Source organism: Gambusia affinis, linkage group LG08 (genome assembly GCF_019740435.1).
Source record: "Gambusia affinis linkage group LG08, SWU_Gaff_1.0, whole genome shotgun sequence".
NCBI classification, from domain to species: Eukaryota; Metazoa; Chordata; class Actinopteri; order Cyprinodontiformes; family Poeciliidae; genus Gambusia; species Gambusia affinis.
In genome coordinates this window covers 26,103,771-26,119,317 of record NC_057875.1, presented here as the reverse complement: position 1 = coordinate 26,119,317, position 15,547 = coordinate 26,103,771, and the positions used below count along the sequence as shown (strand labels likewise).

Sequence of the window (15,547 nt, the reverse complement as noted above, 5' to 3'; positions counted from 1 at the left end):
AATCTACCACCAGTGGCTGTGTCACCACAGAGACGTTTTTGTTTTTAAATAAGTTACAACCAAAAGATTGAAACACGCCGGGAGCGTGAAGATGGGAAACCGTCAGCTGCTCTCTTCGCTGGCCGGATCCCGCTCAGGTTCATCCAAACACTTCACCAGATAAACACGAGCTGCGCTTGACTTGCTCCGTTCAAACCTGCTGCGCTCGGTTATATTTATCTTTTTTTGCACGATCGCATGCGTTCTGTGCAATTAGGTAGGATGCGTGTAAACAAATGCTTTGGGAGAAGGCCATCTCCAAATGTGGCTCAGCTGTGATAAGTCGGACTGTTTCAGCTGAAACAGAAAACGGGGAGGGAGAGAAAGAGAGAGAGGGATGTAGCTTCATGCGCTGGCAGGAATGCAGCAATCCATGGGGGGCTGCAGGGTGGTTTTTTTGTTTTGTTTTTTCCAAATCCTCTTCTTCTTCTACACTTGTGTTTTATATTTGCGCCTTGCTACACATTCTTTTGTCTTCACGGGGGAGGAAGAAGATGACTCTCTGACTTTTGAAGTCTTTCCGTCTTGTCGCGTGAAGCGTTCCTCAGATACGTCGTAGTTACGCCGTCGGTCACCACCTATCACCTGTTGTCTGAAGTGGTTCAGTTAAAATGTCCTCTGCTGCTTACCTCTTCCTTTCATGCGTCACTAACTGCTTCGTATAATGTGTCACTGCGCATTTACAAATGTGCTTGCCTCTTCATTTCTGCTGTGCAGTTGTTTACTTACCTCCTACCTGTGACGGATGATGATAAATTGAAAAAAAGGGAAGTTCGAGTGGCACAGAGATCACCTTTGGCTTGTCAAGAGATATTTATGATCTGGAGGGAACAATCGAGGAAGAGGGGTCTGATTTCCCCGCCGCGGCCTCGGGTTTGGACTTCCTGTGGGTGCAGAGACAACCTAAGTCAGATGCACTGATTGGAGCCAGATTCCTCGTCCTGAATTTTGTCTCCCCGCACCCTACAACCTCATGGAATTTCTAAACCAAAACCTTCAGTCTCTGGTGTTAGTCCCACATTAAACAAGTCCAACTCTAATACGGTATTGTGAAATGTCAGGAGGGTGGATTCAGGGGGTGGCGGAGGGTGAGGGGCGGGGGTGTGTGTTTAGGGAAGAAACATGTGGTTGTGGTCAAGAAGGATGACATGCAGGTGAAATGAGGTTGAAGGTGACATTCCAACAATGAGCCAACAGCAGTCTTTCTGGCAGTCGTCACCTCGGTTCTCGCGCAGCGGAATGCGGCTGATAAATCTGCATTCTCTCGTTCCTGCTAAGTGCTTTCCAGTTTTATGAGGCAGAGGAGGACATCTGTTTGCATCATTGGCCCTTACAGGAAACTTCTTGTGGGGGGTGGAGGGCCCTTTGATTTTCCATGGAAATTGATAATGTAAAAATGCTATTTTTGTCCGTCTCTTTTTTGTCCGCCTCCATGACCTGCTAATGCTCTGCTATCACACCCCTGGGTTTCATGAACTGCCATGTGCAATACGGCGAAGGAAGGGAAATGTTCTGCAGGTGTTTGGTTTTACTGCTCCCTGGGTACTATTCTGCTCCTTAAACTTACTACGTCCCTCGGGTGCCATGAGAACCTCATTTACTGTAAATAGCCAAAATTCCTAAAACTTTCAAACACAAAATTTTTGGAAACTCTTGGTTGTCTTGTCTCAGATGCTAGAAGTCAAGGGAGGAGTGAGGTACGCTTACAAAAACACAGAGCATTGGAAAAGCATTTACATACAACAGCAAACATCTATTACTTTGTACTCTTTAGGGGATTTCTGAGACACTAAAAGTTGCATGATGGTGAAAAAAGACAAACAAACATGTATGTTATTTTTTCAAATAAGAGTCTGAAAAGATTTCTGTGTTACCAAAAAACCTGAATGATTCCAATAAGACATTTTTATTTCTAACCCTATGTTGTGTTGGTAACATAGCCCAAGCCCAGTAACACTGGATGGATGGACAGCGTCTATGAAAGTTGGTTTTCTGGCATGAATATGCCTTGATCTAATTCACTGCAGCATAGGTTGAGGTATGCTAATTGTTATTCTGAGTTCCTGGAAGATGAATCAATCTATTGACTATTATCAAGTCTTTCCTATCTCTTAAGGCAAATACGCACTGGTTCTGTTAGCATCTGAGCCGATGGAAAATTGGATCTGATGATGTACGTCAATTACAAGAATCAAGACAGACTTCATGTCCAATTCTTCATGTCCAATTCTTCATGTCCAATTCTTCCCTCACATTCAGGCTCCGACACATGAAGCAAGATTGAGAATTCATGTGACAGAAAGTACACAGCATGAACATGAGCCGCTCAAGGTGACACTCCCGCCAAATTGCTGCAACGTTCTCACCAAATTAGACCCCACATCTGTCTTGGTTGGACAGTTGGAGTCAGGAAATTGCTAAGGCTCGCTCTGTAGGAGGCTCCATTAACTTTAACATGTTTGGGCCAAGATACACTTGATCCCATTTGGCATCGGATCCAACAGAAAAGGGGGTCGGATGATGCAGCTAATGGGGCCTCAACGACCGCCGGAACCGCATCCCCGACTGTCCTGAGACGCAGTCTCTCTCTTAGCAGTCAACTCTGACTTCAGAGTAGTTTACCTTGGTCGGAACTACGCAACAATTTATCGGGAATGTCATCTATAAGGCAGGGAGTGAGGCACTGAGGCAAACTAAAGCATATCCACTTTGGGGGAAGACACAAACTCAAATATTTTACTTGAAGAAAAAGCAATGTACTGACTCATCGCAGGAGCTCAGAAGTACAGAAGTACATGCTTATGCTGGTAGGATTTCCACTACCTACTCTCACAGGAACACTTGACCTCACGACTCTAGTGGTTCCTAAAGGGACCCTCGACTCAAAACCTGTATCTCTGCATGAAGGATCGGAAACAAGCCATGTGTCATGGCCTGTGTCAGTGTTTCTATCCCTGTTGAAAAGTAAATTGTAGACAACATGATTCTGCCATCATCATGTTTCACCATAGAGATGATGTGTAGTGTCAAATGAAGCGTACAAGGTGATCTGACATGGTTTGTGGCAACTGCGACTTTAATAGTTACGTGGCTTTGTTCCAGCTATCCTGGATTTTATTTAGTAGTATCAAATTAAAAGGGGCTTGATACTCCAACATGCCCTTACCGTTCACGTTTTCATTCGCAAAGAATTTTGAAACCATGAGTAATTTTCCTTCCACTTCATCCATTTGCACCTCCTTGCCATGGCCTATCACATTAAAATCTTTATGAAACACGTTGACATTTGTGAACTCTAAAGGATACGAATCGTTTTAGACATTCTAACCCAACCATAACTTCCACAGACACGCACACTCTCTAATACGCATAGATGTGCTATAAACCCCCTGCGATGGATTCCAGATCAGGAATTTAATGCATTTCTGTTTCGCATCACCTCCCAGGAATGCAGCACGCGTGCCACAGGCCTCATAACCTCATCACAGTGATTATGAGGATATATAAAGATGGAGCGATGATGGGATACAGACGCTGCTGGGGGTTGTGGGGAGAGCTGGGAGTGATCGGAGGACGCATCCGGCACTCTAGTCGACACTAACGACGAGCCAACTTGTTGTATAAAGCGGTGTTAGTGCAGCTGTGGTATGTGGAGACTGCATCTGGACAACAGATTTTTTTTTTTTTTTTTTTGGATGGGTTGGGGGGAGGTGGATTTTGTGTGTATGTGTTTGTTTGGCCCTTCCCTTTTCGCTCAAATGACTGTTGCACGATACGGAAAAGGGATGGAGTGAATTAGCTTGGTTGGGGATTCTGTGAGGATGGGGCTGGGGTGAAATAATAGTGGAGATTTTAACAAGGTAGATTCATCTGCATAGAATGTGGATACAATTCTTTTTCTGTTGTAGGATGTCAGTCATTGAGATAATTGAGTTTTAGGACCGGACCTTCATTGCTGGGTGGATTTCCAGGAACGATGAGGAGCTGGGGACATGCATAGGTGAATTGGGGTGAGGCAGCCGAGAAGTCGTAAAAACTCAGAGTTTACCTTTTGCTTTTTTTTCTTTAAAGTTTGATTCGGAGTACAACGAAAATTTTGAAACTTAGACGGGGAAAATAACACTTGAGGAGCTTACACACGAGAATATTTTTTTTAACCAATATTCATTCTGATGTCAATGCTGGTCTTTTTAAAAAAATTAGATTTTCTGGCTCCCATTCCTAAATCTGAAGTCAGAAAAGTCTGAGGGACAATAAGCAGGGACAATGTTTTTCCAGCCAACTCGAAGTCTGTCTGTCTCTTCCCCTCCTGCTGAGCCTAATTGAAATGCCTGATAAGGTTTTATATTTTTCTTTCATTTATTGGATTGCTTTGCCTGTTGTTGCTCTGCAATCCAATAAATATATCTCTTTTATGATCCGTGGAAGTTGGGCGCCTGAAATACGTCCTGAACTATAAACACCCTGAACTTACCTGACTGTGGGCGAGCATCAACTTTATCTTCAACTGTATTGAAACGCCACCGTTAATACGAAAATAGTCTCCAATTACAACACACACTGTCCACACAGTGAAACATAGTGGTGGAAGCATCATGGTGTGGAGATTCTTTTCTTCAGCATTGAGGAAGTTGGTCAGAGTTGACAGAACAGATGGAAAGAAACTCAGGGCAACCTGGAAGGAAGACAAAAGTCTGGAACTGAGGTCCGCCATACTGCAGAAAAAGAAATACTTGTCTGTGATTGGCTGGCGATTTGGTTCATTTACATACGACGAAGTGGCGAGAGGCAGAGAAACAGCCGAGCGCGAGCAGAGAGCAGACTGAGTGAGTCGTCAAGAAATGAGCGCGTGCCGAAACACTACGGAGTGAGCTTTTGTGAGATTTAAACGCACGCGATTCAAATTATTGTTCGTTCACAAAGATGTGTGCGCACAGATAGCTCACTTCGCCCAATTTGTGGCACAGAAATCTCGCCATATTTTTTATTTGATTTTGGTAGAACTTCATTCCCAAAGGGACTTAAGGCCTGTGTGAGGGAGGAAAAGCCTTGGTGTGTTTATCAAAAAAAATTTTAATGTGGTTTTATTTTACTTTTGTAGAGACATTTATTATTATTATTATTATTATTATTATTATTATTATTATTATTATTATTATTATTATTATTATTATTATTATTAACATTAATTTAGCATATTCAAGCAGTTTCCCTTTCAGATATTTTCAAGTCTTCATATTATTTCTCATTTTACAATTGAAATTCACTGTGAGAATTATTTCTGTTTCGTAATTGAAATAACAGTAAGACTTTCTATTATATTGTATGTCCATATGTTTGATTGTTTGTTTGTTGTTGTTGCAATATTTGAGAGATTGAGGCAATGAGACAAAGGTGGAATATATAGATTATTTTCTCTCCAAAGACTTTTCAGGGGTTTTTTTCTATACAAGACTTGAAAAAATAATACTTTTACAGTAATGTATAAATGTGGACTTCCAGTGACAGTATATGGTATTTGCAACAAACAACAACAACAACAACGCTGGTGAACAAACAGGAGGTCTAACTTTGACATAAACTGCAGGTGCGTCTCTGTGTCTGGTTGATTTTTGGCTAAAATATGTTTGTTCTTCATCCACTTAAGTTACTCAAAGTTGGTAGCATATCCAGAAATTACAATGCGCTACCCAAAACATACTTCATAATATTATTATTCAATAGAAAAAGGTGGTTAGTTTTTAGTGAACTGCAATTGTTGGAATTAATAACTAGAATATTTCTAAGTTGGCAGCGCCAGTTTCGTTTAGGTTTTTTTGCACGGGGAGAGAAATATTACACACAATAGTAGGCATATAAGCATATATTTGTGTCAAGACAGTATTTCCACACCCTCTCACATGCTTACAAAAGCAACAAAAATATTTCATGATATATTTAGGAGAGACAAAAACAAACCAACTATTAAATTTTTATTAACTGCAAGTTACTCATGAACACCAGTGTCATAAATCACAATGAAATCAGATATCAGCTATAGTCATTACTCTTTTTACATATTTGTGATGTCAAAAACTGTTCTTTCAAATTCTAAATCTATAAATAGTGTTGGCTTGTCCCAATTACTAACTGTAGTATTAAAAATACAACGAAAAACAATTACATATGATTTTATTCATTATTACCAGTTTTGCCTGTTGTGTATTTAGTGCAAAATTAGTCGCGCACAACAAATGAAGGATTTATCTTTTATTAACAATAGAACAACAGAACTGATTGTTGCGTTGGCCATATTTATTATTGAACTTGGCGCCCCCTGTTGGCAGCTCTCTTAATCACAGGCCTCAGCTGAAGGAAAGTCTATAATGAAAACTGCTGTGCAATGGAAACAATGTTGGGATGAAGAGAGAAAAAGTTGATTCCACACCTCAAACAGAACATAATTAGAAATTGTTTTTATTACACAGCTCCGTCTCCAGCTTTTTACAAATGCATATGTCAAAAAACAACAACAACAATCACAGGAGTTAATCAGGACATTATGAGTGCAGTAGAGACGTCCGTCCGGCAGTTAGAAGTCCTGTTTGTAGTGGACGCTGGCTAAAATGACAAAATGTCTCATCTTCATATTAAAATGGTCTAGGAGAGTCCAGGGACAGCTTTTGCTTCTGACCGTTTTTGACACCAAAGATACACAATTTACTTTTAACAGTTTGAACCTCAAGCCTTTTGTTTGCTTGAGAATCAGATTAAAAGTAGAGCACTGTTTAAGTACGAGCACAGAATCGGTAAACCAACATCCCCCTTTAACCAGCTGCACATGATAAATCAGTCAATTTGACAATACGTACTGATAAAATATTGTACAAACAACTAACAATGTTAAGGAAGCAGATGGGCAGATCAACTAGCTTGTTGGTTGTTGCTCCTAAATGAGTTTACAGTCACAGCCACAGTTTACTGGTCGCTCAAGCACAATTTGTCTCTGAAACGTTTCAAATGTCCAATAATCAGAGAGGAAAGCTCTAAAAACAAAGTGGAATTAAAACCAAGAGGTGGCACAATTTCAGTGTCTCTCAAAATCCATTTTAAATAGATGTAGCTGAAAGATGTTTAATGCATCCTTCATTTTTTGAAGTTGAGATTTAAGGGACTTCTAAACAGTATTCCATAATATAAATTCAACCCAATTCAAACGTACTTTATTAATCCCAAAGAATACTTATGTCATCTTCATACGATCACCTGCTGTCTGGCCTAAGAGTCGACTCAGGGAACTCTAGGAAAAAAACCATCAACACCCCTCTGTCTGTTTGTCTGTCTGTCTGTCTGTCTGTCTGTCTGTCTGTCTGTCTGTCTGTCTGTCTGTCTGTCTGTCTGCTCCATTTTGGTCAAACGTTGCATTAGAAGAGATTCGGTCCTGCAGGCAAAGAGTTTCTCCAAAACTGGAGCATCAGTAATTGCGCCACCGGCGATTTAATGCAAACACTTTTTCTTCGGGTGTGATTTATTTCCCCAGTTAGACTCAAAAGTAAATGCAGAATCTTTTCTAAGCTTGTCGTTTTTAGACTATGCTACTCCATGTGCACCAGAAGCACAGACAAAGGCAGACCGCACACAGTAGAAACAGAAAACAAAAAAAGAATACTCACAATAAAAATGCCTGCTTGTTGAATTGATACCAATGTATTAGTGTGCTTGTGCTGTTTCTGTGTAGGACAACGGATCGGAATAAATCACTAGAAGAAACGGAGGAGCAGGATGACGCAGTTTTGTATTTTTGCGACAATATCTCAGATTAATGACTTGATATCTACAGCATTAACATAACAGCTCTGTTGTATTTACAGCCTTTAACTAGACGCTGTGACTGTCTGTGTTCCAGTGTTTCCTCACCGTTGTCACAGACGTCTGGATTCTTTACTGGATTCAAGTGAAACTTGGCGCATCATGTTTAAACTACAGCTCTAGCCTTTAGTGTTGTACACTGACAGCATGGCTGGTTAGTCTATAGCTGGACAACACTAAAGATTTATTCAAAGGAACTAAACTGATAAGTTAATTAATGCCCTAATTTAAAAATGCCTCAGTTTGCTAGTAAACCAGGTATTTGTAACCCGTTGGAAAATCCAGTCACCAGGTTTGATTTCAGTCACTAAACGTTTGTTTTACTGAACACGTCTAACCAGCCTGCTGAGTCAGTGACCTGTTTGAGGCCGAGTTCTCACGGCAGCTTCACTGAGCCTGTGCGGCTTGGTTCTTCATCTCCTGCCACTGCTTCTCCCGCAGGTTGAGCTCCACGTCAGAGAAGGCTGCCGGGCCCCAGTTGGTGATCTTCTGTGGCCCCTTAGAGCCTGTGGACGACAAGGAAAACATCATTCTTCATTCAAAATTCCTGCCGGTTTCGCCAGCTCGAAATGAATACTTTTCCAGATGATTGTGAATTTAAATTTAAGACCTGTATCACAACAGAAACGTACAACAAAAAATCACGGTACTATTTGTAAGATTAGCTACAGACACGTTGACCCCTGCTGGAGGGCAAAAAACTACAGGTGAACAATGGCTACCAATGGTTTTATCGGTTGAGGTGTCAACACGGTGATATGTGTGATATATAAAAGCAAAAGGGACTCAGTGTTTTGCTACTAATCATCAACACTATGACAGTTAGATAACAAGGTTCAAGGGCATCACATTTCACAGGTCAGTGGAAGGTTTTAATTTAAAATAAAAGAGAGGGAGAGAGAAGTAGGTCAGTTATGCTAGCTTGACTTTTACAAACTTAACCTATAGATGTGTTGCAGGACTCAGTGTTTCGGTTCAGTAAAAAAAAAATTAAAGCAACCCACACCCCAACTCTGACAGATCATCAGTAGAGCAGGTGTTTATATTAGCTAATCAACCACCGCTGTGCTCAGACGATCACTTATTAATAATCATAAAATAAACATCGAGCCTCAAAACGCAAAACCGACAGACTCAACGTTCTGGGGAAGGTTTGCGTGTTTTTTGCCGTTGAATTCTGATACGTTGGTGGAGCTGTTAGTCGGCTGCCATGGCAACGGGTTTGGGTGTAGCACAGAGAGCGAGACAAACGAAGCAGACAAGTGGTTTTTGAAATGCTCGCCTTGTGTCGTTTCTTTTCCTGTTTCTGTGTCTGCCACAGAATCACTTTTTGATATGAGCCACAAGGGCAGCTGCCCAGGGTGGCAATTAAAAGGTGGTTGCCATGTGCACCAGATAAAAAAAGGAAATTTGTTATCTAGTTCCATTCTAAACAAGTTTTCCGTTGGTTTTATGCACATGGTGTTAATGTGGAGTTGGTGCCCCGATGAATGGAAACAGTGACCATGACTCCTCTAATAGTGTACATCTGTGGGCACTTTAGTCTTTGTATAAGTCACATTAAACCCCAATAAAAGATTGCACTAGGACTTTTATGCAAGTATGAATCCTTCTGCAATAGACGGTGGTGTATAGTGTCAACATCTGACAAACATCTAAAAACTCAGGTTTGGGGTCCTAATCATGGAACTGCAACCTTAAAATCCCTGCAGCCTCTTCCTCTAAAACCAGATTCAGACAGAGAGGGGCAGCAGAGAGCGTCACCTGGTTGGATGAGGCGCAGCATCCCTTCCTGCTGAGCCACTTTGTGCTTCCATGACTTGGTGTTGTTAGTCGCATCTTCCAGCTTTTTCATCACCGTCTGGTTCACACACAAAGAGTTACTTTAGAAACCTTGTTAAACTTAAACATATACACACACACACACACACACACACACACACACACACACACACACACACACACACACACACACACACACACACACACACAGCTATTTTTAGCAGTAGTGAGAAATGGCTCGACATTTTTAATTGAATAAGTTTGAGAGGCGGAGTATGAATTTAGAAGAGTTCATTCCTGCTGTTTTAAACTGTGTTCTTGTGAGACAAAAAAACCCCCAGAATATTTCCATCTGGTTTGAGATTACTGGACATGAGACACAACAGAAAAGGATGAACTCTAAAGCTGGTGTGATTTAGAAACACAATTAGGTTGAGAGGACCCAAAATGAGACAAGGAGAGCAAAGCTGAACTGAAGAATTTGTCATATTTAACACAGGTCATGCTAAAACGTTAAGAGCCCTGATTATTTCTGGGCCACATGACATTTGTAGCTGACCTGGTATTGCTCCAGCGCTCCTTGCCTCTCTTGCTCCAGCTCATCCAGTTGTTTCATGGCGGCCTGCAGGGCGCTCTCCTTGGCCAGCCGCTCCTTCTCCAGCTCCTGTTTCTCCGCCTCGGTCTCAGAGATGGCCCGCTGCTGACGCAGGTGGATCTGCTCCAGCTCGGCTCGCTTCTCAGCCTCCTCTTCAAGCAACCTGCTCCACACACAGACGAGCAACGCAATCACTGGCGCTCACTGATAAGGGCCAAATGGGCAACCGCCCCACCGGTCCTCAGTTTTCTTCTCTGGTCGCTTTGCTAAATGATATAGATGTACAGTACAGACCAAAAGTTTGGACACAACAGTGTGTCCAAACTTTTGGTCTGTACTGTACATTTTAACCAATCACACTCTGATACTGGTGAAGGTGAAGCAGGAAGTCTCTGTCCTGTTTCCTGTTGGATGACCGAGCCGGTCCATTTGAAGGCACAGAGTATCTTGTTACTAGAAATAGTTTTCAGATTTGGACTTGAGTGTTTCAGGTATCTTATTACTTATTTAACCAATTTAATGTGAAAATATTAGCATTTGGATATTGTTTTATATATCTTGGTACAATATAAATATAAACCAGCGATTAGAATCAAACTGTCGGAAAGTAAAAGTAATTTGTCTACTAAACACATGTGTCCTTACTTACAATTTTCATGACTACTTATCTCTGCTGGAGTAATAATACTCTTTAGTTACTTGGGGAAACTTTTAGGTTGCTCTAGCCACCTCTGACCACAAGAGGTCGCCCTTTGCAGACGTCTTATTTTTTTCCTTCCTTAACGTCCTGCTCTTCAGATTCTCCCAGGCCTTAGGGTGTTTGGGGGGATTTTAATGTTTTGCATTGCCTCGTACTAAATTTGGTAATACATCCTAGACTATTTTGACGTTATCACAGTCACAGGGACAATGTCAGTTTAAAACTGAACATCAACGCTGGATCTGCACATGAAAACGGCTCTGATTAATCAAAATACAGCCACAAAAAAACGAAACCAAATTTGTGACACTGTGACATTACCCAAAATAATGAAAATAGTTTGGATGAATTTTTTCCTCGGTTTCGTTCTTACATAAAGGTTCTGTCAGGTTTACATCAGAGTATGGATGGAAAGCCCATATTTGACCCATTTTGCCTTCAGCATGGTTACCTGAAATGGGTCATTCAATAAGGAAGATCTTGATTATTAATTTGTTAAAGAATAGATCCAGTTAGATTAATTTTAGAAGGATTATCAGCGATGCAAATAATTGTGCCACCAGCGAGTTTATTAAAAACAAACCCGTCTTTCCCAGGACTGCCAGGAAATGTGGTCACGTGTGCAGAAAGTGTTTTTGAGTAGCATTCTGACAGTATGCAGGAAAGATGACGAAAGTGAAAAATCACTCCACTAGTGTAGATTTGTGCATGGAATGAGTCTGTAGAGTAGAAAACATTTCAGTCTGAGATATCAGTGGCAGCCTGACGTTGTATATCATTGTGCATCAGCAGGTGGCAGTGTGGTGCCTTTACCGTCTGTGGCCAAATCATCAGCCTTCACAGATTAAATTAAATTAGTAATCTGGAAATTCTTAAATTGTCTTAATTTTATTTTTTCAGTATTATTTGTATAGATATTAGAATCTTAATCCACCTTCCTTACCAGTTGGTGGCAGCAATGCACCATTAAGATGTTTCCCACTAAATACCACAAGCAGAAGAAGAAGAAAGTTCACAATTTACAAACAAAAACTCAACCCCACCAATAAACTGCCTGCTCTAGTTCTGTTGCTCTGACCTGAGGTTCTGTTCAGACGAAGCTCCGGCTGGTAGAGCTTTATTACATCAATGAAAGAAAAATCTAGTTAGCAGCAAGTTAAGGACAGATTGTTGCCTCTCAGACACTTGAGTTAACTTAAGTATCAGAATGAAGCGCTCTGCCGCTCAGCCGACGGGACAGTGGAAAGCTGATGTCAGCAGAGAGGAAGGAAGGACAAGAGAGGAAACGCAGCGGCTCTGTGGCAAAAACGAATAAATGACCCGGTGAGACTCCCGTGAAAAAAAGAGAAGCAGTCAGAAGTCTGAAGGCCTTTTGTGAGTTAGACGTTAATAACTTCTTTGTAATTTTAATATCTTGTCCCAACTTTACGGTGGAAAAGGAAAGAAGCCCGTTATTCTCCCTGTGAGGATATTTCCTCTCTACGGTGTAATCTCTGCCCTCCACCTTCGGACTGACCGTGCCTGCAGCTTACGAACGGTTTCCTCATCCTGCCTGGCCCGCCTCTCCACCTCCAAAGCCTCCTCTAGCTTATGGTACATGTCCTCCAGCTCCTGGACTCTCTGCAGGTACTGCTCCAGCTCTGTGGACTTCTGAGCCACCTGCTCCTCCATCTCCTGCCGTACCTGGTAGACGAGAAATGAAACCCCGTTTCTATTAGCGACGGAGGACGGATGGAGGATGGATTTTGTGACGATTTGACATCTTTTTCAAGAAGATTCCAGGAAGTCATTCATACCTGCTGAACGTCATGCTCTCTCTCGCTCTCTGGCAGCATGAATGAACAGCAGACATGTCTTACACTTTCCTTTAATGAGGTTTATATGGCTGTGGTTCCACTAGATACAGTTTAAATCACTTCAGTAGCTGGATTTCCACTAACCATACAATTGTGCAATTTGACAGTCTGAAAATAAATTTGCTTCATGGAAACAACAATGACAGTTTAGAAGATAACTCATTTTTTGACAAAAATGTTTCGATGTCAGGATGAGGTGGTTTTATTGGCCATATTGAAATTGGTTTATTTCACAAAACTGCAATGGGAATATTTTTTCATGTGTGATTTTAATTGCGTTTCTTATTTAATTGACACACTATAATTGAGAAATTGTGTTTTTTCAATATTAGTGGAATACTGACAAGGTTTTCCGCATGTTTGTAACAGAATCACAGCTAGCGATGCTGGAAATAGAAACTTCACTACCACAGAACGTCATTAAAACCCAGTACAGCTTTAGTATCTGCGCTTACTGATCAGAAAAAGATTAGATTCTTGAGTTTCCAACCATCTGCCCTCACATCATCTCTTGATTCAAGTCAATCTAGTTATGGATCCACCAATAAATTGGGCAATCAATAAGTCAGCCGCAGTTTCCTTAAATCTGCACGTCACGGCTTCTGAGCCCCAAACCCAAAATTATTCCAAGTAAACGCCTGTGGGTGACAACAAATGGGTTGTTTCTTGAACGCACTTCTGACTTTATTGTTTGACAAATATGTGATGCTCCAGCAAAATAACTAAATAATTCTTACCACTTAGATGTAAACAAAAGTTAATCTGATCCTACAAGTTCAAAAAGTGGAAAAATATATATATATATATATATATATATATATATATATATATATATATATATATATATATATATATATATATATATATATATATATATATATATATATATATATATATATGCACGGACATTGGGATGTCATTCGGACTAGAGCAGACATAGAGGAAGGTTACAAATACCTGGGAATATCACAAGCAAATGGCAACCTTGATGAGATCACAAGAAAAAGAGCCACAACCAAATACCTTCAACGAATAAGACAAGTCCTGAGAAGCCAGCTCAATGGCAAGAACAAGATCCGTGCAATAAACAGCTATGCCCTACCAGTAATCCGATACCCTGCAGGAATAATTAGCTGGCCAAAGGAGGAGATACAGGCCACAGATGTTAAGACCCGGAAACTACTAACAATGCATGGAGGGTTCCACCCCAAATCCAGCACCCTGAGACTCTACACGAACCGCAAAGAAGGAGGCAGAGGACTAGTGAGTGTGAGAACCACTATCCAAGACGAGACATCCAAGATCCATAGATACATCAGGGACAAAGCCTCAACAGAACAATGTGCTCAGTGAATGTCTCAAACAATGGGGAACAGAAGCTGAGGTGCCGGAGGAACCATCATGGGAGGACAAGCCCTGCATGGGATGTACCACCGCAAATAACCGAAGTGGCTGACATCAGAAAATCCTACCAATGGCTGGAAAAAGCTGGACTGAAGGACAGCACAGAGGCCCTCATCATGGCCGCCCAGGAACAGGCCCTAAACACCAGAGCAATTGAGGCCCAGATCTACCACACTAGACAAGACCCAAGGTGTAGGTTTGTGCAAGGAGGCCCTGAGACAGTCCAACACATAACAGCAGGGTGCAAGATACTGGCAGGGAAAGAATACATGGACGACACAACCAAGTGGCAGGCATAGTGTACAGAAACATCTGTGCAGAATATGGACTGGAACCCCCAAGATCAAAGTGGGAAACACCCCCGAAGGTAGTGGAGAATGACCGAGCTAAGATCCTGTGGGACTTCCAGATCCAGACAGACAAAATGGTGAGGCGAACCAACCAGACATAGTCGTGGTGGATAAACAACAGAGGAAAGCCGTTGTGGTGGATGTGGCAATACCAAGTGACTGCAACATCAGGAAAAGGAGCATGAAAAACTAGAGAAATACCAGGGCCTAAGGGAGGAACTGAGAGGGCCTGGAAGGTGAAGACCACAGTGGTGCCTGTGGTCATCGGGACCCTCGGGCAGTCACCCCAAACTGGAACAGTGGCTACAACAGATCCCAGGAACAACATCAGACATCTCAGTCCAGAAATGTGCAGTCCTAGGCACAGCCAAGATACTCGCAGAACCCTCAAGCTCCCAGGCCTCTGGTAGAGGACCCGAGCTAAGAGGAAGAAGAATCACCACCATGTGGGTGAGAAGGGAATTTTAATTTTATATATATATATATATATATATATATATATATATATATATATATATATATATATATATAACTATATATATATATATATATATATATATATATATATATATATAGTTACCAAAATAATCAAAACAATCCCAAATACAAAAGTTAATGCAAAATTTTGTTAATGCAAGATTAAATATATTCTACCTGAATAAAAAACATAAATTAACAGAACCTATGATTCATAAAACGTCATCAATCATCAGTCAAACAGATTTCGTCTGCCTCCAGAAATGTCTGGAAATGAACTATTACTAAACTTAGTGACTTTTCAGACAAAAACATAAAACAAATAATCAGCCAAAATTGGAGCTGGCTATTTTTGATTGGACAGAAAATTTCAACCAGTGAATTTCTAACGAGCATAAAAAATGTTGTAAAGGGCACGTATGTTGCACTGAACTTAATATTTGTCTAAAATGTACTTGCTGGAGGCGACGAAAACAAAGCCTGGGGGACTTCTGGT

The 15,547-nt window shown here is 41.2% G+C and overlaps 1 protein-coding gene across 1 annotated transcript in view; it reads right to left on the bottom strand.

Moving 5' to 3' along the window:
- Positions 1-7,382: 7,382 nt before the first annotated feature.
- The window catches only part of swap70b (switching B cell complex subunit SWAP70b), a 33,802-nt gene continuing 25,637 nt past the window's right edge, over positions 7,383-15,547 (bottom strand). The window contains exons 9-12 of the mRNA XM_044124941.1: positions 12,481-12,647; positions 10,229-10,427; positions 9,652-9,748; positions 7,383-8,393 (exon numbers count right to left, since the gene is read on the bottom strand). Coding sequence (XP_043980876.1) covers positions 8,275-8,393; positions 9,652-9,748; positions 10,229-10,427; positions 12,481-12,647 — 582 coding nt within the window. The 3' untranslated portion in view covers positions 7,383-8,274. The remainder of the gene's footprint in view (positions 8,394-9,651; positions 9,749-10,228; positions 10,428-12,480; positions 12,648-15,547) is intronic.